Below are 25,504 nucleotides of genomic sequence, written 5' to 3' on the forward strand. Positions count from 1 at the left end.
CTCGTGTTCTTAATGGTCTATTGCAGAACTTATTGCCCCATTGCCCTGAAGAAATGGTTGCTTTGCCATGAAAAGTGGTTCCACGTAATGGGCAGTTCAATGTTCACTTGGTTGCATGGCCCTTAATTTACTACTACTACCGTACTACTATTAAATATTTCTATAGCGCTACACAGAGTCACAAAGAGTAAGAAAACAGTCCCTGCTCAAAAGAGCTTACAATCTACGATATAATTAGTGTTCTGGAGGTTTTTTTATGCATTTAATGCCTGTGAAGTAGAGCTGATTATTTGTCTATCTTTTAACCTGAGGCTTTTTCCTCCGTTTAAAACTTTTTTTGCTTGGAGCAGTGCCACGAGAAAAGTTAATGTTTTAGTGGAGTTGTTTGTGCAATAGTGTTACTGCAATAGTGCTTTGACACGCAGCTCCTCATTGGTAAGGCCCGACTTAGTGCAGGAAGAGGCGGTTGGAGCATACAGCGAGTGATTTCCTGCACTCGCCGGCGCTCCGGCTGCTCTCTCCTGCCTCTCCCACTGCCCTTTCCAGTCTCCCCCATGAAAAACCATATTTGTGTTTTTTCAAGATTTGCGGGGGTTCCTGGAACAGAACCCCCGCGAATATTGGGGGAGTACTGTACTGTGATGTAATACAGAATGCTAAAAATGTCACTGGGACCTGAAGAGCAACTATACCATACCATAATAGCAGTAACATACGAGTCACGTAACAAATACCTATTTAGGAAAACACAGCACCAAACACTACAATGTGCACTAGAATATCAATAAACCTATTGGAAAACTAAAGAAGCCAGATTAATACAGATCCATCCTGCACAGTTAATGGTAACAGAAAACCATATTTATTTTATATGCAGAGAACATAGAAAGACCCTCAAACTGTATAGAATAACTAACCATTAATTAAAAATAGAAATACGTAGAAAAATATTAAATTGAATCCCCAAGCAGCCACAATGCAACACCAGAGAAAGAGAAAAAGTGATATCCCCCTGTACTGTGCAAATATTTAAAGATAACAGACATAAATTTAAAAAACTGACATATTACAATCACTACATTAAAAGTTAACACCTGTTGTACCATTCTCTCCCTCCTTCTCATACACCCCCATGAAGTCTTGGCAGCCATTTTGACAATCTTTAGACCTGCGGTGGTGGGCAGGAAAAAACTGGGCTCTTTCTTGCACCCAAAGAAGCCACTAGACCACTGGGGACATTAAAGGTAGTCTTGAGAAGGGTGCCCTGGGTCCCCATTGCTTTGGTATTACCGTGGCACCGGTTCCCATTCCTGTGGCACTACAATGGAATGATCAATGGTTGCCGTGGTAATACCAGACAAAATTGGCAACATTTCCCTGTTACCGCAGGAATTCCCAAGGTAACCACGGATTATCCCAGGACAAGCAGGCATGATATTCTCACATGTGGGTGACGTCATCTATGGAGCCCCAGCGCGGACAGCTTTTCAAGCAAACTTGATTGAAGTTTCAAGTTTGCTATGCTGCACCACGCATGTGCATGCCTTCTTGCCCACTAGAGGGCGCATCCCCACCTCGTGGTCCTCAGTTCAGTCTTTTCCGCGGAGCCAGAAGCCCTGTGGAAATTGTGCTCTTCTATTTTGCCTTCTGACACCGCGGCTGAGTGTTTCTTTCTCGGTCGCTGTGCTTACTTTGTTTTTTTATTTGTTTGTGTTTAGGTTTTCGTCAAATAAAAAAAAAAAAAGATTTTTCGTTCGGCTCCGGGGGCTCCCCGTCCCTTGACGGGCTTTAAAAAGTGCACCCGGTGCGATCGACTCCTTTCGATCACCGATCCCCACTGGTGGTGCTTACTTTGTCTGGGTCCTGAGCACCCGACCGACTCCTGCACTCGGTGCTCTACTTTTCAGCAAAGGGCCCTCCGCCGCCGTCGTGCTCGTATGGCAGAGCTCTTTGCTGTGGACCCCGTGGCGGGGAAGGCCTCGACGTCGGCCTCGGCTTCGGCCCCGGCCTTGACCTCGGCCTCGACTCCCTTGACCTCGCCCCGACAGCCCGCTTCGTCGAAGCCTGTGTCCTAGACCCCGAAGTCGACGACGGGTAAGTCCTCACTTCCTTCTTCTGTTCCAGCCTCGAAGAAGCCATCCTCGGGCTCATCGACGGGGGCGGGTGGGTCGTCCTCAGCCCCGCCCTGAGCGTCGAAGTCGGGTGCCCCGCGGGAATACTCGAGACCGAGGTCGCCCTCGAGGGAGCACCCGCCGGCCCCGGATCTGCCGACTATGATGGGGATTCCCGCCTTTCAGGACTTACTCCGTGCGCTCATTACCTCGGAGCTGTCCGGTGCCCTCGCGCACCTCCAGCCGCCTTCGGTTGCCCCGGCGTCGGCTGCCTCGGTCTCGGTACCCTCGACTTCGGCCCCCGGGGGGGCTTCGGCCTCGGCCCCGACCTTGCCCTCGACCTTGGTTGACCAGCCTGAGCGGAGCGTGCGGCCTCGGGACAAGGTGCGGAGGGTTCGGAGGATCTCTTCCTCTTCGTCCTCGTCGAGGTCCTCCCGGGGCTCCTCGCCCTCGGGTCGGCCTCGGGCGAAGCGTCGGTCGAGGAAGCCCAAACGTCAACAGGCCTCTCCTCGACGACGCGGTCGCTCCTCGCCAACCGGGGCAGAGACCCTATGGGTCTCCGAGCTCCGCCTCGATAATCCGAGGCTTTTCCGTTCCTCCGAGGTTGAGTGCTCGAGGGACTCTTCGCCGAGACGGAAGGGGCGTGCCTCGGTGCCCCATACCCCGGGGACTTCCCGCAGGGGTTCCTCGGGGCATGGGCGGTCCCCGACCCCGTCGAGGTCGCTTGGGGCGGCTTCTTGGGGTTCGGGGTCTGGCACGGGTAAGGAACCTCGTTACTCCCATGAGGCCTCCCCTTCCTTCTTGGCGACGAGGGCTTCTCGATCTCCCTCTCCGCCTTTGAAGCCCTCCTCCTTTTTGAGATTTGTGCTTGATATGGGGAGGGCTTTGGACCTTGATCTGGCGTCAGGGTCGCAATACACGAAGGAATTTTTGGAGGAGCAGGATTTGCCCTCTCCCCCCAGAGAGACCCCTCGGCTGCCTCTCCACAAGGTTCTCCACCAGACCTTCCTGAGGAACTTGGACTCCCCTCTTACAGTCACAGCGGTTCCATCAAAGATGGAGTCTAAGTACCGCACAGTCCCTTGCAAGGGCTTCGATAAAGCACAGCTGTCCCACCAGTCGTTGCTGGTGGAGTCGGCGTTGAAGAAGTCTCAGCCTTCTAGGGTCTCTGCTGCGGTCCCCCTCGGGCGGGAGGGACGGACCCTGGACAAGTTTGATCGTCGCCTCTATTCCAACTCCATGATGGCTGCCAGGGTCCTTAATTACGCATTCACCTTCTCATCCTATTTAAGGCAGATGGTGAAGGCATTGCCCAGGTATTATGGGGTCATGCCGGATTCCCATAAGGGGGATTTTGGTACCTTTATGGCCAATTTGTCTCAGCTGCGTCTCTACCTTTTTCACGCAGTTTACAATGCGTTTGAGTTGGCCTCTCGTGTATCCGCCTTTGCGGTGGCGATGCGCCGTCTCGCATGGCTTTGTACCCTGGATATGGACCCGAACTTGCAAGAACGTCTGGCCAATCTTCCATGTGTTGGCTCCGAGTTGTTCGATGAGTCCTTGGAGGCGGCAACCAAACGCTTGTCTGAACATGAGCGCTCTATCGCCTCATTGGTCCGTCCTAAACCCAGGGCCCCGCCGCAGAAGCCGTTTAGACCTCCTCCGCGGCGATACCCGCAGAAGTCGATGCCGGCTTTCTCGAGGCCTCCGCCCCGGCGTCCCCCTCAGCAGGGCAGAGCGTCCCAACCAAAGCCTCAGGCGCAAGGGGCGTCTAAACCGGCTCCGTCTTTTTGACGTGATGCGCGGTTGGGGGCGGGCCCCCTCCGCACTGTCAAAGGACCCCCTTCCTATCGGGGGCCGATTGCAGGCCTTTCTTCCAGCCTGGGCCGAGATCACGTCGGACGCTTGGGTGCTCCGGATCATCTCCGAGGGTTACTCGCTAAACTTCTTAGCCATGCCGCCAGAACATCCGCCGGGGGCTTCTCTTGGCTGTCGAGACCAGCTTCCTCTTCTCCTGTCGGAAGCCAGGTCCTTGTTGAGCCTTCGGGCGGTGGAGCCCGTGCCCCCGAACCAAAGGGGACGGGGGTTTTACTCCTGTTACTTTTTGGTCCCGAAGAAGACAGGGGACTTACGCCCCATTCTGGACCTCCGGAGGCTCAACAAGTTCCTTGTCCGGGAGAAGTTCCGTATGTTGTCCCTTCCAGTCCTGTACCCTCTGTTAGAATCGGGGGACTGGATGTGCTCCCTGGACCTGAAGGAAGCATATACTCATGTTCCGGTGCATCCCGCCTTCCGCAAGTTCCTCAGGTTCCAGGTGGGGGAGTTGCACCTCCAGTATCGGGTCCTCCCCTTTGGACTGGCTTCGTCCCCTCGAGTCTTCACGAAGTGTATGGTGGTGGTCGCGGCAGCCCTGAGATCTCGGGGGCTGCAGGTGTTTCCCTACCTGGACGATTGGCTGATCAAGGCGTCCTCCAAGGAAGGGGTTATTTCAGCGACCCGACAGACTATCATCTTCCTTCAACGTCTGGGGTTCGAAGTGAACTTCCCCAAGTCTCAGTTGTGCCCGGCTCAATCCCTTCAGTTTATCGGGGCCGTGCTGGACACGGTTCGCCTCCGTTCGTTCATCCCCCGCCACGGTTGGAGGTCCTGCTTCGATTGAGTCACCAGGTTTTGTTGCTGCCCTCAGTTTCGGCGCAGTGCATGATGGTTCTGCTCGGCCACATGGCGTCGACGGCCCATGTCACTCCGTTCGCCCGTTTGCACCTGAGGCTTCCTCAGTGGACCTTGGCCTCCCAGTGGCGTCAGGATCGGGACCCAGTCTCCTCCCCTATAACTGTGACTCCTTCCTTGAGACGCTCGCTCCGTTGGTGGACCAACTCTTCCAATCTTTCCGGGGGTTTGCTCTTTCTCGTTCCTCCGCATCGCAAGGTCCTGATCACGGACTCTTCAGAGTACGCGTGGGGAGCTCATCTGGACGGTTTGCGGTCTCAAGGTCTATGGTTGGCAGAGGACCGGAGTTGTCACATCAATGTTTTAGAACTTCGTGCCATTTTTCTGGCTGCTCGAGCGTTCTGCCACCTGCTGCATGATCAGGTAGTCCTTGTGCAGACGGACAACCAGGTGGCCATGTATTATGTGAACAAACAAGGGGGAACGGGCTCTTGGTCCCTGTGCCGGGAAGCCCTGCGCCTTTGGGAATGGGCGGTCTCCCAGAACATCTTCCTGCGGGCGGTTTACATTCAGGGAGAGAAGAATTGTCTGGCCGACAAACTCAGTCGTCTTCTCCAGCCGCACGAGTGGTCGCTAAACTCCCGAGTTCTGCGCGAGGTCTTCGACCGCTGGGGGACTCCTCAGGTGGATCTGTTTGCCTCCCCGGAGACTCACAAACTGCCCCTCTATTGTTCTCGGATGTACTCCCCGGACCGTCTCGAGGCCGATGCCTTTCTTCTCGACTGGGGAGGGAGGTTCCTTTATGCGTTTCCTCCTTTCCCTCTGATCTTGAGGACGTTGGTTCATCTCAAGTCGTCCAGAGCCACTATGATTCTCATTGCGCCTCGTTGGCCTCATCAGCACTGGTTCTCCCTGCTCCTTCAACTCAGTGTCAGGGAGCCTCTGCTTCTGCCTGTTTTTCCCTCTCTGCTGTCTCAGAGTCGGGGTTCGCTGTTGCATCCCAATCTTCAGTCTTTACATCTGACGGCTTGGTTCCTTTCCCCATGACTTCACAGGTTTCTCAGTCTGTGAGGGAGGTTCTGGAAGCCTCGCGCAAGGTCTCGACTAGGCTTTGTTATTCTCAGAAGTGGACCAGATTTTCTTCCTGGTGTTCCTCGAATCATCTGGATCCGAGTTCGGTTCCGGTGTCTTCGGTTCTGGAATATTTGTTGCATTTGTCCAAGTCTGGGCTGAAGACGACTTCCATTAGGGTGCATCTCAGTGCGATTGCTGCTTTCCATCGGCATCTCGAGGGTCGATCTCTCTCTCTTCATCCTCTGGTGATTCGTTTCATGAGGGGTCTAGTGAATGTTAATCCTCCTTTGAAACCTCCTCCTGTAGTTTGGGATCTTAATGTGGTTTTGGCTCAACTGATGAAGCCTCCCTTCGAGCCTATTGACAAATCTCATCTTAAGTTTCTCACTTGGAAGGTGATCTTTTTGCTTGCGCTCACGTCCGCTCGTCGGATTAGCGAGCTGCAGGCTTTGGTTGCGGACCCGCCCTTTACTGTGTTCCATCATGACAAGGTGGTTCTTCGCACCCATCCTAAATTTTTACCTAAGGTTGTGTCTGATTTCCACCTCAATCAGTCCATTGTTCTTCCGGTGTTTTTTCCGAAGCCCCACTCTCATCCTGGGGAGGCGGCGCTTCACACGCTTGACTGTAAGAGAGCGTTGGCCTTTTATCTTCAACGCACCAAGTCTCATCGGAAGGTTCCTCAATTATTTTTGTCCTTTGATCCTAATCGGTTGGGACGTCCTGTTTCCAAGCGCACCTTGTCCAACTGGTTGGCTGCTTGTATTTCTTTTTGCTACGCTCAGGCTGGTCTCGCACTTCATGGTCGGGTCACGGGACATAAGGTCCGAGCGATGGCAGCTTCTGTGGCGTTCCTCCGGTCTACTCCGGTGGAGGATATCTGCAAGGCTGCCACTTGGTCTTCGGTTCATACTTTCACCTCCCACTACTGCCTGGATACGTTATCCAGGAGGGACGGCCGGTTTGGCCAGTCAGTTTTGCGTAATCTGTTTTCCTAAATTGCCATCCTCCCACCTGCCCTTTTTTGGTTGGCTTGGAGGTCACCCACATGTGAGAATATCATGCCTGCTTGTCCTGGGATAAAGCACAGTTACTTACCGTAACAGGTGTTATCCAGGGACAGCAGGCATATATTCTCACAACCCGCCCTCCTCCCCGGGGATGGCTTCTTTGCTGGCTATGGAACTGAGGACTACGAGGTGGGGATGCGCCCTCTAGTGGGCAAGAAGGCATGCACATGCGTGGTGCAGCATAGCAAACTTGAAACTTCAATCAAGTTTGCTTGAAAAGCTGTCCGCGCTGGGGCTCCGTAGATGACGTCACCCACATGTGAGAATATATGCCTGCTGTCCCTGGATAACACCTGTTACGGTAAGTAACTGTGCTTTTCCTGCAGTAACGATTACCGTGTCACTCTCTACTCTGGGATAGACAGGGGAAATGCTTGAGCTCCTGATTAGCATCCTCCTTTGGGAGGATGGGATAAAAAATCAAATAAGTAACAAGCTGTCTTCCCACTCTGTGTTCTATTATTGTCTCCCCTGATGTTCCCACACCAACATCACTTGCAATCTGTTTCAGACTTCTCCTTTTCTGTAATCCCAGAGTCTAGAACACTAGACTGGTTTCTCTAGGAAAGTGATAGGCAAAATCAAACTATTTTATTACACAATAATTCATCATTTGTGGATAACAATCAGACTGCAGAATTTCCTATTCCTATGACAGCAGCCCATTAATTTAATAACATTGTGCAAACATTTACAGACACTGGGATGAAGGAGTGGCCCAGTGGTTAGAGCAGCTGCCTCAAAGCACCCTGAGGTTGTCAGTTCAATTCCCACTGCAGCTTCTTGTGACTCTGGACAAGTCACTTAACACTTCATTTTCCCAGGTACACTATAAGTACCTGTCTAAAATATGTAAACCACTTTGATTGTAGCCGCACAGAAAAAGCAATATATCAAGCCCCAAACCCTTTAACCTTTCACTAAACTGCAGCAAAAAGTGGCCTTAAAACACCCCTTACCCAGATCTTTCCCACGTTCTAAGGCCACTTTTCCCACAGCTGGAAATTAGCAGATTTTCCATTAGTGTGTGGCCATGAAAAAAAATTAGTGCATGAGCCTCTATCGGCTCCTATTTTGTAGGCAGTAAGGGCTTCTGTGCTAATCCTATGCTAATCAATTAGCACGCAATGCCCCATGCGCTAACTGATTTGAGCTGTCACATCTACTCTCTGCCATCAGACATTCCCCCTTTTAGAAAAATATAATCATGGGACACTATACTGCATTCTGTGACAAGCTTTTTAACATCGTTTTGCTTAGTGAATCTAGCCCTTAGGCACCAGTAGAGCATCTACCGGCACCTAAATGTAGGTGCTGTTTCTAGAATTTCCTCTTAATTTTTAGTTGTCACTAAGGGTAAATAATTGGTTTGAAGAGGCATTAATTGACACTGATTGGTTTAATTTTGCACTTACACGTATAATTGCAGTACACTACTACTCTATAAAAATAGCACCTAAATTCTAAAGCATGCATGGGTCATGTTATGGGCGGGTCTCATTTGCACCCATGTAACATATAAGTTACATGCTAAAATGCAGCATTTAAACATGCACATTTACCAGGTTTAAATGCACGTGTGCCTAAATATGGATGCATAAATGCTGACATGCTCCATTCTATAATGGCGGCTGGGTGCTATTAATTTTTTTTAGATGTACAAAAAACAGGTTTACAGATAGGAAAGAACGTCTATTCAAAATAACTATTCTCTTTCTTTAACATTCTTTTAATGAAAGGGATAAATTGCCCACAGCTAAACCCAATGCTGGGAAGGCTATTTTCAGGCAGCCTGTGAAGTTGCAAAGTCTTCTATACTCTATGGCTAATTTTAAGAAGGAAATTATGCAGGGAGTTTCCCTTTGAAAATTGCTCAAGGATCCAAAATCTTGCATCTGTCTTTTCTGCTGCATGAAGCAATATACTCGGAGAGAGCCCCCAGGAAAGAGACTTGGGAGTACTTGTAGACAAGTCAATGAAACCATCCGTGCAATGTGCAGCGGCGGCAAAAAGGGCAAATAGAATGCTAGGAATGATTAAGAAGGGGATCACAAACAGATCTGAAAAGGTTATCGTGCTGTTATACCGGACCATGGTACGCCCCCACCTGGAATACTGCATCCAACACTGGTCGCCATACATGAAAAAGGACACAGTACTGCTCAAAAGGGTCCAGAGAAGAGCGACAAAAATGGTTAAGGGACTGGGGAGTTACCGTACAATGAGAGGATAGAGAAACTCGACCTCTTCTCCCTTGAAAAGAGAAGACTGAGAGGGGACATGATCGAAACATTCAAGATATTGAAGGGAATTGACTTAGTAGAGAAAGAGAGATTGTTCAACCCTCTCCAAGGTGAAGAGAACAAGAGGGCACTCGCTAAAGTTAGAAGGGTAAAGATTCCGTACAAACGTTAGGAAGTTCTTTTTCACCCAGAGAGTGGTAGAAATCTGGAACGCTCTTCCGGAGGCTGCTACAGGGGAAAGCACCCTTCAGGGATTCAAGACAAGGTTGGATAAGTTCCTACAGGAACAGAACATATGCAAGTAAGGCTAGACTCAAATAGGGCACTGGTCTTTGACATAAGGGCCGCCACGTGAGTGGACTTCTGGGTACGATGGACCACTGGTCTGACCCAGCAGCGGCAAATCTTATGTTCTTATGTATGTGGATTTTAAAATCTAATCTACAGGCATTATTTGCTTACTCTAGCCCCAGGCACATTTTCCTTCTATATTATAAAATAAAGTAAAAATTGTCAAGTTTATGTTAAATCTTTTTTATTCAATTATAAGAGAATCCACTATTCAAATATTATCATATCATTTAATTCAAACAATAATTTAATAAATTCATAATATCATAATGTAAAGCAGTTACAATAAAATGTAATGTAATTTGTAATTTATTTCTTTTATACCGCTAAACTCCATTAGGATTCTAAGCGGTTTACAGAAAAATAGACAATAGGGTACATTAAAATTATAAGTAAAATAGGTACTTAGATATTCCCTAAAAGAGAACAATTCAGAGGAAGGAACCAAAAAATTTCATAGTATTTCACAGCATTTACAAACCTGCTTTCAGACAGTCATAAATAGTTAACAAATAAATAGTCACTTAGCTTGAAAAACAGTCATGATGAGGTTAAGACTATTATATTTTTTGTTCAAAAAAGTATTGAAGAGCAGAATGTTCGTCCTTAACCATCTGAGGAATACTTATATTCAAAAGTTTATGTGCATCCAGGTCCCAATTTGTGCAAACATCCAAGAAAAGTGCAAGTGCAATAGTCACGTATTCAAAATCATGTTCAAAAACATCAATTATGAATCCATCCAGTACGGTGTGTAGAATCTATAATAATAATATGCTAAGCGCACATGTGCACTCTCGCCGCGTGTTTCCTGAGATCTGATCTGTCGGGATGTGCCAAGGCGAGAGTGCGCATGCGCGCTCCGCTAAGGGAGGAGGGAGAGGGCTGGGGCTGTCCCACTGGCAGCATGGCCCCGAACCCCTGCGCCCGCTCACCGCCCCACTGCCAAGCTCCGGAGCGAAGAAGCCGCGGTCCGGCCCAGCCCGCTGAGAGGGAGAGTGGCGCTGGCACTGAGGAGGGGGGACACACACACGAGGGCTCTGCCACCAGCTCAGCTCGGCTGCTCCGTCTCTGCCGGGGCTATCAGCAGCAGCCCTCGAAGCTCCTCACTAGCCTGCCCCGCCCCCTTGAGAAGAGCTGAAAAGCTGGCCTCGCGCGCTCTGCAATCAACTACCGCTCGCCTACCCATGCCAGGGTGATGCGCAGGTGAGGGGGCTCCCAGTGTCCGGAAGCGGCGATGGTGGCGCTGCTGCTGGTGGCGCTGCTCCCACTGCTGTGCGGTAGCGACACGCCGGAGCTGGACCCCGCCTATCGGCAGCAGCTCGATGAGATGGCGAATGGCAGTGGCTGACAGGAGGAGACAGAGGGGAGATGCTGGATTGATGGGAGATAGAGAGAAGGGAGATGCTGGACTGTTGGGGGGATAGAGAAAGGGGAGATGCTGGACTGATGGGGGGATAGACAGAGGGGAGATTCTGGTCTGGTGGGGGGGAAGGGAGGCCTACTGCTGGACAGGGAGAACAGGAAGAGGTGCTGATGGACAGGGGGGGAAAAAAGGAAGGGAGGCCTAATGCTGGACAGGGGGAACAGGAAGAGGTGCTGATGGACAGGGGGGAAAGGAAGGGAGGCCTACTGCTAGACAGGGGGAGCAGGAAGAGGTGCTGATGGACAGAGGGGAAAAAGGAAGGGAGGCCTACTGCTGGACAGGGGGAGCAGGAAGAGGTGCTGATGGACGGGGAGGAGGAAAAAAAGGAAGGGAGGCCTACTGCTGTACAGGGAAGCAGGAAGAGGTGCTGATGGACAGAGGGGGGAAAGGAAGGGAGGCCTACTGCTGGACAGGGGGATCAGGAAGAGGTGCTGATGGACAGGGGGGGAAAAAGGAAAGGAGGCCTACTGCTAGACAGGGGGAGCAGGAAGAGGTGCTGATGGACAGGGGGAGAAAAAGGAAGGGAGGCCTATTGCTGGACAGGAGGAGCAGGAAGAGGTGCTGATGGACAGGGGGGAGGTAAAACAGAGGGAGAAGGGCTGCTACTGGATAAGGGGAGCAGTGAAGGGGTGGTGGTGGACACAGGGGAGGTAAAAGGAAGGGAGAATGGACAGGGGGCATGCTAGGGGTGGTGGTGGACAGCCAAATGAAAGAAAGACAGAAATACAGAAAGTGGCTAAGGAGACAGAGAGAGAAAGAAATAAAGACAGACACACACACATATATTCTAGCACCCGTTAATGTAACGGGCTATAAAGCTAGTATAAATATAAATTCATTCCAAAACAAGTTCGACTCCCTCAACACGTGTCGTGTTTTGATATCACTCTTTCTCAAGAGGAAGAACTGCGCTGAAGGAAGGAAAACACATAGACACAAACTATCTATAAGCACATGTAACAGACTAGAACAAATCATCAACTACAACGTTGATAAATACTAAGTAACAAAAACTAATAATAAATAAAATAAAATAACATGAAATAAAATAAATACTGGCATTCATACCGGGTAGGAAACAGGCTTAACCAGGAGCAACGGTCGAAACCGCTGACATATCACAGGATCTCATCACAAAATATCGTGAGAACTACAGCTATTAAATAGTCAGGTGTAAAAAGATGTAAAGATCAGCTGGATGAAATTAGAAGATGGAACCTAAACCAGCGACAAAGGCAAAATGAAAAAGCTGAAAGGCATAAAGGCTCGGTGAAATACCATCCATTCAATCTCTCTATTAAGTCCATGAACTGTATGCCATGAAAAGATCAGCCATTGTTCCTGGTATGTGAGCAGTCGAGAAATATCGCCTCCATTCTTTGGAGTATACTGTTTAAAAACACAAAATCTTACATCAGCCAATATGTGATTCAAGTTTCAAGTTTATTGGCTTTTAATATACCGACCATCAGCGAGTATCTGGCCGGTTTACAATAAAAATTTGAAAGGAAAAATTAAGTAAATAAATAAATATAAAATAATCAAAGTGTACACTGAAGACATTAACTAGACAAACTTGAAAGTGAGGACAAATGGGAAGGAAGGGGGGAAAGTTACATGTTAAAAGAGGAAAGGAGAAAGAGGGAAGAGGGTAAAACAAATAGAGTGGGATCGCTTTATAAAAGCGGTTGGTTAAATATAAAAAGAAGAAAAAGATGAAGATTAGAAGTAAGGAGAGGAAAAAAAAAAAAAGAAAAGCTATATGTATGAAAAGGAAAATCTAAATACAGGAAAAGGCATCGCTAAATAAGAAGATCTTCAAGCTTATCTTAAATTTGTCGAGTTGATTTTCGGATCGTAGTAGCTGTGGCAGAGCATTCCACAAGGTGGGAGCTACTACTGCTAAGTTTATTTTCCTAGTGTAGAAGAAATCTTTTATAGAAGGAATTGACAAGAGTTTCTGATCGGTTGACCTTAGGAGACGTACTGAGCGTTGTGGGATAAATTGAACCCAGTGATCAACTAGAGGGGAATCAATCTTCTGAGTTTTAATGCAGCTTAAATGTTCAGCGATGCGAATTTTCACATTAGCCCTTTTAGTTTGTCCAATATAAAGTTTAGAACAAGGGCAAAAAATGCCATAGATCACCTGCGTAGAATTACAGTTTGTTTTTTGATGTAATTCAAAATTGATATTAGCATTAGGAATGAAAACATTACTAGTATTCATAGAGAACTGACAATATTTACATTTCCCGCAAGGGGTGTGTCCAACTTCAGAGTCAACTGCCATATTTAAAGGACAGTGTGTTAAGCATTCACCCAAATTTCTACTTCGTTTAAAAGCAAACCTGGGCATATTTTTAAACTCAGGGTGAAATCCCAACAAATGCCAATGATGTCCAATAATATTCTGTACAGAAGAAGAGGGCGGAGAGAAAGGAAGAACCCAGGTGATCCTCTCATCTAAATTATCCTTAGGGGGTTTGGGAAGAAAAAGCCATTGACGCTCAGCACAAATCACACGCTTAGCCGCACGTTTAATCACTTGAATAGGATATCCACGTTGTCTAAATCTATGAGACATGTGTAATTTGGGTTTTGAAATTCACATCAGAGGAACAAAGCCGCTTTAATCTCGGCATTTGTCTCATGGGAATACTGTCACGTAGTAATTTCAGGATAGCGCCAATAGTGAAGCAACGGGCTCCTTTTACAAAGCCACGTTAGCGGTTTAACGTGCATAATAGCATGTACTAATTTGCCGGCTGCGCTAGCCGCTACCGCCTCCTCTTGAGCAGGCGGTAGTTTTTTGGGCTAGCGCGGGGGTTAGCACGCGCTAAAAATGTGCGTGTGATACAGCCGTTAATGCGGCTTTGTAAAAGGAGCCCAAAGAGTTACTATCGGTAGTTTTCCGGAAAATGGAAGTCTCAAATTTCCTATTGTCATAAGATAACTGAATATCTAAAAAACTGATTGATGTGGGATGACATCATAGTAAAATGGATGTTACAATCGCATTGGTTAAGATATTCTAGGAATCCTTCAAGCTCAGATTGAGACCCCAACCAAATGACAAAAATATTAATATACCTCTTCCAATCAAGAATCTTGGAGAAAAATACAAAGGGATAGACATATAGATCTTCAAAGGCAGCCATAAATAAGCAGGTCCATAGATGGGCCCATCCCAACGCCTTTCTTTTGGATATAAAAGATGTCATTAAATTTAAAGCAATTCCTATTAATTACAAAATCAGCCATAGATATCAGAAGATCTAAACGATTATCTACATCCTCAGACTTAGATAATACTTGTCTGAGAATGTTCAAAGCATCAGATTGGGGAATAATCTTTTTTATTGCCATGAAAGATGGAGGACTATTTTCAGAGAGGTCATTTTACTTTGTATGTTGATTTTATTGTGTATGTTTTGTTGAACTCCGCTTTGGAAAAAGTGGACTATATGCAAATAAACTAAACTACTTGGGTAAATGGCTTTAAAAACTGTCCTCATATTACTTTGGTATCTTCACCTTAGCACCCAAGAAAAGGATCTGGGTATCATTGTAGACAATATGATGAAACCTTCCACCCAATGAGCGGCGGTGGCCAAAAAAGCAAACAGGATGCTAGAAATTATTAAAAAAGGGATGGTTAACAAGACTAAGAATGTCATAGTGCCCCTGTATCGCTCCATGGTGCGACTTCATCTGGAGTATTGCGTTCAGTTCTGGTCTCCTTATCTCAAGAAAGATAGTGGTGCTAGAAAAAGTTCAAAGAAAAGTGACCAAGATGGTAAAAGGGATGGAAATCTTCTCATATGAAGAAAGACTATAATGGGTATAAGTGGATCAATTTTTTTGCTCTATCAAAAATTACAAAGACTAGGGGACACTTGATGAAGTTACAGGGAAATACTTTTAAAACCAATAGGAGGAAATTTTTCTTTCACTCAGAGAATAGTTAAGCTGTGGAACACGTTGCCAGAGGATGTAGTAAGAGCAGATAGCGTAGCTGGTTTTAAGAAAGGTTTACAAGTTCCTGGAGGAAAAGTCCATTGTCTGTTATTGAGAAAGGCATAGAGGAAGCCACTGCTTGCCCTGGATCTGTAGAATGGAATATTGCTACTCCTTGGGTTTTGGCCAGGTACTAGTGACCTGGATAGGCCATCGTGAGAATGGGCTACTGGGCTTGATGGACCATTGGTCATATTCTTATGTTCTTATCTTTATATTGCCGGCAGTGAGTAGCATTTATGAAATTTTCCCTATGTGGATAGTGAATAAAGGAATCCTGCTTTCTATATCCTGAATTTGTTGTGATGTACCTTTTAGTTGCTGTGCTGTGTTCTATTGCTGCACTCTGTGCACTGATAGTTTTGTCTCTATCTTGCTATCATTATTATTATTCTTAGTAATTTTTCTATTTTCTCACAAACTAATTAAAAATCCCTATATAATAAGGAAAGGTGGAGAATCAGATGCATGCTCATGGGCTTCCCATACCTGTCTTGGGAACATCCAGTTAGATTTTCAGGACACCCACAATCAATATAGATGAGATCAATTTGCATACATTGGAGACCTGATGCATGTAAATTCATTGTGGATATCCTGGAAACCTGATTTTCTGTTGAGTCCTTAGGATAGGTTTGAAAAACTCTTGCTTTTCACTTTTGGTCACAATCAGTCTCACTATTTCCAAGCAATGTAGGGGAAATTTGAAGTAATCTTCCTAGGTGCAGAGTCCATGAATACTTATTTCCCCATATAACTTGGAGCTAATTTTCCAAACTAACTTTAAAGATATGTAGGTATACCAGCTTTCCTTTGAAAATGAGCTGTAAGGTATATTTGGGGGAAAAAAAGTGATCATGGACCTTGCTTCATCTTTGCAGGAAATATAAGCATAGATATGGAAATCTATATATCTTCCCTTCCCCAAGCCAGACCCATCCCTAGGATGCTCTTTTTGATCCATATATAAACAAGTCACATAGTTAAACTATGGTTTATCACAGAAAACGAAGGCAGTTAAAGATCTTCTAATATATCCAATCTGCCCATCCATACCAGCTACTAAACTCTACAATCTCATTCCCTCTTTCAGAAACTTCTGTTCCTGTCCTAGGCTTTCTTCAATTCAGATACTGCTCTTGACTCCACCCCTTCCAGTAGGAGGTAGCTCCATGAATCTACTATCCTCTCTGTAAAGAAGTATTTCCACAGATTACTCCTGAGTCTATCCCCTTTCACCCTGATCCACTTTCAGAGCTTCATTTCCTTTGATAAAAGCCCCTGTTGAGCTTGGATGACTCCTTATTTAACTGGCTAGATCTCCTTGTAAACTGTGCTCATGCATCACACATTTCTGCCAAGTACATACATTCAGTAACATATGACCCACCTTAAAGCCTGTTGGGCACCAATCCACAAACTGAATGGTTCTCTTGGTCTTGATGGCAGCAATAGCCACATTAACATCCTTGGGTACCACATCACCACGATAAAGCATGCAGCAAGCCATGTACTTGCCATGTCGTGGGTCACACTTCACCATCTGATTACTGGGCTCAAAGCAGGCACTGGTGATTTCAGAGACAGACAGCTGCTCATGGTAAGCCTTTTCGGCAGAGATGATGGGTGCGTAGGTAGCCAGTGGGAAATGAATCCGGGGATAGGGCACCAGGTTGGTCTGAAATTCAGTCAAATCCACATTAAGGGCCCCATCAAACCGCAGAGAGGCTGTAATAGATGACACAATCTGGCTGATCAGGCGGTTTAGATTGGTGTATGTCGGGCGCTCAATATCAAGGTTACGGCGACAGAGGTCATAAATGGCTTCATTGTCTACCATGAATGCGCAGTCAGAGTGTTCAAGTGTGGTATGAGTAGTAAGGATGGAGTTATATGGCTCTACTACAGCAGTTGAGACCTGAGGTGCTGGATAGATGGCAAATTCCAGTTTGGACTTCTTTCCATAGTCCAAAGACAAGCGTTCCATAAGCAAGGAAGTGAATCCAGAACCAGTGCCACCCCCAAAACTGTGGAAAATCAGGAATCCCTGCAGCCCTGAACAGGCATCACTCTGAAAGCAGAAGATAAAGAGGGTTTCACTTGACTTTTCAATAAATTAACTTTCATTGTATGAATGCTCCTGAGAACTAAGTAGTTCTGAAGTTTTCACTTGTATATAAAACACTTCATATTACGAGTGCTTGGTTGAAAGTTTCCTGCTCAGTGTTACTAAGTATATGAAATTAATACCCAAACAAAGCTCTTATCAATAAATGTTCTAAAGCCGTCTTAGATCTCACAGATCAGATTACAAATTTGCTGAGATGAAGTGGTCAGGCAGCTACATTCTGATACTCACCAGCTTTCGAATCCGATCAAGCACTACATCAATGCTCTCTTTACCAATGGTATAGTGGCCACGGGCATAGTTATTGGCTGCATCTTCTTTCCCATTGATGAGCTGCTCAGGGTGGAAGAGGTGGCGGTATTTGCCATTCCTCACTTCATCTTAAAAAAAAAAAAAGAAATACCTTATTAAGAAAAGAAATACTTTATTACATTCATTTCTAAATTCCATATGTGGTATAGTTCATTTCCACAGTAGTTCCTGCTAGAGGTGACAGTAGTGAGATGAAGTATTACTTTATACAGACTGGAATTACAGGACCATATGGAACCCTAAACATTAGTAAAGGGGCATATTACTACCGAAAATAAGACAGTGTCTTATATTAATTTTAGGCTCAAAAAAATGCATTAAGCCTTATTTTCGGAGTATGTACATGATCATCTCTCCCTTGCACTCCTTCATCCCAATTCTTCCTCCTTCCTTTTTCTCTCCCACATGTGCAGCATCTTTCCTCCCCTCCCTCCAATCCCTCTTGCAGTAGGACCCTTGCCTAGCTTCCCTTCCCTCCCTCCCATCTCTTGTGCAGCAGGACCCATACCCAGCTTCTATCCTTCCCTCCCTCATATCCTTGTGCAGCAGGACCCTTGAGCGAGCACCCCCCTGAGCACTCGTCCCCGCAGCCAAACCCCATCCTTCCTTCCCTTGCATCCAAATCCCGCTGACTACAAGCAAGCCCTACATACCTCCCTAAGCAGCATCGGGCCGGCAGCACTATAAACAGGCTGCTTCAGCCTTGTCCGCCCGTAAATTCTCTCTGCCGCATTACCGATGATGTCTTCAGTAATGCGGCAGAGTGAATTCACGGTTGGACAAGGCCGAAGCAGCCTGTTTAGAGTGCTGCCAGCCCGATACTTCTTAGGGAGGTATGTACTAGGGCTCGCTCGCAGTTGGCGGGGTTCAGATGGAAGGGAGGGAAGGATGGTTTGGCTGCACAGCGGGGGCAGATGCTTGGGGGGAACAGTGCTCATTTAAGGATTCTGCTGCACAAGGGATGGGAGGGAGAGAAGCAGAACTGCCAGCGAATCCTGGGACTAGGGCTTATTTGGGGTTAGGGCTTATATTAAGACCTACCCCGAAAATCCTGCTAGGGCTTATTTATGGGGTAAGTCTTATTTTCGGGGAAACATGGTAGTAATATAAAGTTCCTAAGGGCTGGTTTGGGAGGTTAGATTCCCAAACCACATAGGGATGAATATGCAGGGGAGATATGGTTCACAGCCCCTGGAGGGTAGAGAGAGTGCCAGGAGGGAGGTGGCAGGCCAAAGGGATACCTATTCCCTTTGGCTGCCAGGCTAGTCTCTTCACAATGGCGGGCCTTCCCCTTCCTGGTGTATCCTGGGATGCACTGGGGAGGGGCCTTAAGTACCTGGGTCTTAGACCTCCTTATGCACTGAGAATGGTCTAAGACTCTGATTGGCCACATACCAAAGGCCGGATTGGCTAGTTAGACAGCAGTAGGATGCCTTGCGCTGCCTAAAATTGGGATGCCATTTATAAAATTTCCCCCAGGGTACGCAGGTAGGGATGATTCTACTGTTCCCTTTAAGCTGAGCAGGAGTCCTTCAAACTGTATTGCTGCCAGTAGTGGTCAGTGCTTTCATCGCTAGAGACAGGCAGGTTCCCTGGAGTCCCACAGAGCTTGCCTGTCCCTCACTATTGAAAGTGTGGTATTGAAAGAGCACCCTCCACTGGCAGGACTGTAAGTGGAGGACTCCTGCTCAGCTTAGAGGAAACAATGGATCATTCTATAACAGTATATCTATATTTAGACACTATAAAAGAAGGAAGGCATTTAATTTCTTTTATAGAAAACTAGCTTAAAAGGTCAAATATGCACTTAGATATGAGCACCTATGGCAGTCATAGTCCTGCTGTAAATAGAAACATAGAAAAATGATGGCAGTAAAAGACCACATGGCCCATTAAGTCTGGTCAACCTTTCTCGCCCTTAGAGGCCCTATGTGCTTCTCTCATGCTTTCTTGAATGCAGATACATTTTTTGACTCCACCAACTTCACTGGAAGGCCATTGCACATATCCACCACTCTTCTGTAAAGAGGTGTTTTCTTAGGTTACTCCTGAGTCTATCCCTTTTCACCTTCATCCCATGCCCCCTTGTAACAAAACTTCCTTTTAATTGAAAGAGACTTGCCTTCCATGCATTTATGCCATGGAGTACTTAATGAATTATACCTATAGCCCATAAGTAGTATAGCTTGATCATTCTTGCATAGAGTATGTGGGTGTATGGGGGGGATTTTTAGGATAAGGGGTACTTGGGGATTTCTTGGGTGGGAAAGGATATAATAATACTGTAAGAGATCATAAGAGCACAGACCTCCTATATGGGCTTTATTGTATTATTCAATGTGTTGGGGAGGAGGGAGTGGGAATTGTATAAAACAAAATTTTACTCATGGAAGTTATGTCCGTTTCTGACTGGGATATGAAACAAAGTAGAAATTTACTTATTATTTGGAAACTATTTTTAGAAACATTGACTCCAGTTGCTCGCAGTCGTGCTTTGTTAGGAAGACCTTAAAAAATTTATTTTTATTTTTATTTTTTAATGCAATCTTGGAAGAGGATATGGTTAGATATATTCATTATTTATTTACTCATTTATTTATTTTTCAGTTATTATATTTACATATTTATTGCTCTGGAAATAGGGTGGGTAGTGGAATGGTTGGGAAATGGGTTGATGGGATAGAGATTGGTAGTTGAAACTGAAATTATTTAAATCTGATCTTTGATGTTTACATTTACAAATTTATTTTATATTTAATTCTCATTGTACTTCCTCATGTTCAATAAAAATGATTTAAAGTAAAACACAAAATTTTACTTATCTGTTGTTTCATGTTTAGTGTAGTATCTTAGTTAAGAGATTTAACTCTAAATAATTACATTACATTACATTACATTAATGACTTCTATTCCGCCTGTACCTTGCAGTTCTAAGCGGATTACAACAAAAAGATAACTGGACATTTCCAGGAATAGGAATACAATTAACGACGTAGGGCCTAATACATCTAAACGATAGCTGGACGTTTTCAGGAAGAGGAATACAGTTAAAGGCGTTAGGTCTAAATCACATGTTGAAGGGAGGATCCTAAGAAGGGGAGAGAGGGGAGAGGAGTGGGGTTAGGAAATTAGAATGTATTTCTTGAATAGTATGGTTTTGATTTCTTTTCGAAAAGCTTTGAGGTCAGTTGAAGCTGTCAGTAGGTTGGTGATGGAGGGGTCCAATTTAGCTGCATGTGTTGCTAGTAGGTTGTCGTACATCTTTTTGCGCTTAGTTCCTTTATAAGGGGGGTAGGAGAAAGGGGACTGGGTTCTCCTTTGTCTGGAATAGAGGTTCCTATTTAGGCGGTTGTTTAAGTGGGAGGGTGCCGTTCCGTTTAATGTTTTGAATATTATGCAATATAGCTTAAATTGGATGCGGGCTTGTATTGGAAGCCAGTGTGAATCTAGGAAGGCGTTGGTGATGTGGTCAAATTTTCGAAGGGAATAGATCAGTCTGAGGGCAGTGTTCTGGACAGTCTGTAGTTGTTTTATTAGGTAGGTGGGACAAGGAAGGTAGAGGATATTGCAATAGTTTTAGGAGATATGTGCATAACTTATAGGAAGGCTACTAAAATGGTGTGTGGTCTTCGTGATCTCAATCTGTATACTTTGGAGGAAAGGCAGGAGAGGGGAGATAGGGTAGAGACATTTAAATACCAACGTGATGTAAATGTGCATGAGTCGAGTCTCTTTCATTTTTACTTTTAGATATTGTTTTGTTTTATGTAGCTCAAGACTGATGTCCTTTTCGTAGGTGTAAAGCCCCTCTGATCCTACATTTAGGGACAGTAGCAGGCTATAAATATTCATAATCATCTGATACACCCACTTATATTGGTCATTGACCTAGTATTACATGATCACTCCTAACTTTTGGTGTGCCAAAGCGAGTTTGCACTAATATATAATGACTTAGGCATGCCTAAATGCTATTATGAAATTAGCACCCAGCAAACCCCATTGTAGCACCTATTTGAGGCAGCCAGTTATAGTGTATCTCCCATAAGTGGTAAAATTAACATCTGCACATGTAAGCACAGGCACTCACAAGGTCAATTCCTTGAGCGATTCCATAAGCTGGAATGTGTTTCTTTATTAAAACAGTGGCTTCATACATAGAATTGATAGCTCTAAATCTAATAGATGCTGGCACTGTCATATCGAAATTGGGACATTAGACCATCTTTTATTCTTTTGTCCATTCATTTTAACATTCTGGAAATCAATTTGGCCCCAAATTAATAGGATGTTAGAAAATCCGGTAGCCTTGACATATGATACCATATTGTTTGGAACAACTATGAGAAAAAAAAGTCAAATATCATCAAGTAATAACAAACTTCTATTTATTTTAACTGGAATAGCAATACAACAAATCACTTATAATTGGAAAAAACATGACAGATTAAATTATACATTCTGGTGGAATTCTGTATGCCATATATACAAAATGGAACTCACTATAGCAACACAAAAGGGATATATAAGTAAATTTCAAAAAATATGGAGACCATTAACTGAATACTGTAAAGAATGATTAATTTTCCCATGTTTAGAATTTGATAAGAAGGTAAGGGGGGAATTGTATTAAAACTTTAGTCATGTATTGAGCTTCTGAAGGGAGGGGGGAGGGGAAGGGATAGTATTATATTAACTAAAAATATATAAATTTAGATTTCTGAAATATTAATATGAATTTTAACATTAATTTTTCTATAAAAAAGTTAAATCAAATATTAATAGATGAGCTTATCAAGTATGTATATATATAAACATCTATTGAGCTTATGTAATTCACTTGATGTAACATTTGAAAATGAATAAAGATTTAAAACAGGAAAAACAGTGGCTTCGTTTGATTTTTGGGTTGAAAAATTATGATCATGTGAGTCCATATTTTCAACGGCTTCATTGGCTGCCATTTGAGGCAAGAATTCTGTTCAAGTTAGGTTGCATTTGTTTTAAGGTACTGTTTGGTCTGGCTCCAAGATACCTGTCCTCCCAATTTAAGTTACATAAATCTAACAAAAATACCTGAAAAATATCCTTCTGTAAAAGCTTGTTGTTATAAGAGTTTTTGGAAAAGACATTTGCCTTTCAGTCAGGAAAAATGAATTCTTGGTTAAGTATTTTGATTCCTCAAGCACAATCATACTATGTCTTCAGGAAGTTACTGAAAACCTATCTGACAAATTTGTAACATGAACTTTGTTGTATCCCCTCTTATATGTATATTCACTGATTGTACAGTTCTTCTTTGATGTGAACCGCCTAGAACTTTAGGGTATATTTCCTTATTTGTGTTTTACAAAAGGTTAAGGGGCTCATAATCGAAAGAGAAAAACGTCCAAAAATCGGCCTAAGTCGGCACTTGGACGAACATTTCTCAAACACGTCCAAGGGCCGATAATAAAACCTGGTTTTGGACCTACTTAAAAATGACCTAGGCCTTCATAGTGCCGCTCAATGTCCAAAGCTAAACGGGGTGTTTCGGGAGGTGTGTCGAGGGCGTGAGTTGGGCGGGACGTGGGCTGGCTTAGACTTAGTCGTACAGCATGTATAATCGAAAGTTATACAGCCCAGGATCGACGGAACCCACCTAAACTCACCAGATAAGCACTGCAAACACATAACACAGACCCCCACACACTACCCCAGTGATCACCAACCCCCTCCTACCCCCATAAAAATTTTATTCACAACTTTAAATTTCAGCCTCCAGACCATCATCACCTAGCCGCTTGGAATAGTTGTCCAAGTTTCCAAGTTTCCAAGTTTAATAATATATTTGATTGATCGCTTTATCAATTTCAAAGCGATTAACACATGTTTAAAATTACAATATATAAAAAAGACTAACAAAAAACAAACAAACAAGACAAAATAATTAAATTACTGGACTAATTGGAAACATTAGGGTAAGTAGGGGGAGAAATTACAATATATTTGAGCAGAGTGAAAAAAACAAATAAGGGAAAACACATATGGGTGGGATAAGAGGGGAAAAGATTGAAAATTATTCTAGCAATAAAATGATTCGATTCTGAAACTTGTAAAGATATAAAAGAAAAACCGAATAAAATTAATTAATAAAAGCGTCGTTAAATAAAAAAGTTTTAAGATTACTTTTGAATTTGTCCAAATTAGATTCTTCACGTAAATGGATGGGGAGAGAATTCCAGGTTTGGGGCGCTGTAACTGAAAAAATATATTGTCGACGTGTATTAATTATTTTTAATGAGGGAATTGTTAATAAGCGCTGTTAGTCTGATCTTAAAGTCCAGCACAGAGGCAGCTTAAGTCGTCTTGGGGGTGGGTTAGGGACCCATAGAGAGGAGGACCCATGCCCATAAGCCCCTATAATCACTGCATTGATACTTAAACAAGTGCACTACCCTATACACCCCTAAAACCCATTTTTACTGGCATATAAGTGGCTCCTGCAGCCATAAGGGCTATTGGGGTGGTAGATAAGTGGGTCTAGGGGATTCTGGAGGTGAATTGAGGGGGTTCATCGTCACCTACAAGGGAGCTATAGTGAGGAGAAGCCATGTGAAGTTCACAGCAGTGCCCTGTAAGGTACCCCACTATTTAGGTGGCATGTCTGGGTGTTCAGTCCATCACTTTGCAGACCCCTCCCATGTCCAACAGGGTTTGTTCTAGGCGTTTTGGACTTGGACGGAAAGTTGGATGGAAATGTGGTATAAAGATGGACGATTTAGCGGCTTGGACGATCAGATTGGCAGGACGTATAATTAGACGATTTTCGAAAGTAAAAAAAAGTTGGACGTATCTTTCGAAAATGTGTCTTAGGCTCTTTTTAACTTTGGACGACTTGCGAGATGGACGTAAACGGACTTAGACGTCCCTTTCGATTATTCCCCTCTATGTGTTCAATGAGCCTTTTGTAAAATAATTGAGGAACATTTGCATATCCTAACCTGGACATCCCAGTTCCTGCCTAGACATTCTGTGGACAATGGGGCTTCACGGTGATGTCACTACCCTATTAAAATAATCATTATGCACAAGAAATGATCACATTTTCACTTTAAAATATCCATTGATGTGGCATACTCAATTCTGCAGGCTGTAGAACTTCAGGCAAGTGAATTTTTCAAGTACCTTTCCTATTTCTAATCTTAATGTATATTTTCTGTAAACCGCTTAGAACCTAACGGATGTAGCGGTATATAAGAAATAAAAAATAAATTACATTACATTACTAACCTACAACAGTTGGTTCCAAGTCAACCATAACAGCTCGTGGCACGTGCTTCCCTGCGCCTGTCTCATTGAAGAAAGTGGTGAAAGAGTCATCAGAGCTGCTAGCGCTTGCTGAACTGCTGAAGGTGCCGTCTGCCCGAATGCCATGTTCCAGGCAAAAGAGCTCCCAGCATGCATTGCCAATCTGAACTCCAGCCTGTCCGACGTGGACAGAAATGCACTCACGCTGAAGGAAGAGGAAGGGAAGACAAAAGGGCAAACGTGTCTTATACAACTTAATCATTTATTTCAAATACTATGGTACTGCCAAAAATAGACACTGATATATTTGCATTAGGACCTTACATTGTATCTGGACTTAACTGGTAACCAATGCAATTGTTTCAACTTTGGTATTACATGTTTGTATCTACTACCTCCCAATATCAGTCTCAGAGAAATTTTGAATAATCTATAACCTCCAAATCTAACATATTACAGTACTACAATCCTAAAATCATAAGGAGAAATCACATATCTTAATTGTACAATCATTTGTAAATAACAGAGACTGTTACATATCACTAAAAGCCTGACCTATCTGCAACCTTTAGGCACTACATCTGGACATCCCTAGATTGATTGATGGGATCTGGATGATGCTGAGAATATCATGTAATATTTTAAGAGAGTCCCGTATGACAAAGGAATTGAAACTTCCAATATCATATTGATTTTATCCCATATAGATTTCCAAAAATTGAGTATCAAGGGACAATAACAACAGATGATCCAGTGTCCCTATTTCCAGATGACAGTGCCAGCATCTATTAGATTTTGAACTATTTAAT

The 25,504-nt window shown here is 44.5% G+C and overlaps 1 protein-coding gene across 1 annotated transcript in view; it reads right to left on the minus strand.

Annotated features, from left to right (window-relative positions):
* LOC117364329 (tubulin alpha-8 chain) overlaps window positions 1-25,504 on the minus strand; it is a 41,532-nt gene that overhangs the window by 2,791 nt on the left and 13,237 nt on the right. Inside the window, exons 2-4 of the mRNA XM_033953430.1 lie at window positions 24,678-24,900; window positions 17,325-17,473; window positions 16,356-17,036 (exon numbers count right to left, since the gene is read on the minus strand). Of these exons, the coding sequence (XP_033809321.1) occupies window positions 16,356-17,036; window positions 17,325-17,473; window positions 24,678-24,900 (1,053 nt within the window). The remainder of the gene's footprint in view (window positions 1-16,355; window positions 17,037-17,324; window positions 17,474-24,677; window positions 24,901-25,504) is intronic.

Source organism: Geotrypetes seraphini, chromosome 7, assembly GCF_902459505.1.
Source record: "Geotrypetes seraphini chromosome 7, aGeoSer1.1, whole genome shotgun sequence".
NCBI classification, from domain to species: domain Eukaryota; kingdom Metazoa; phylum Chordata; class Amphibia; order Gymnophiona; family Dermophiidae; genus Geotrypetes; species Geotrypetes seraphini.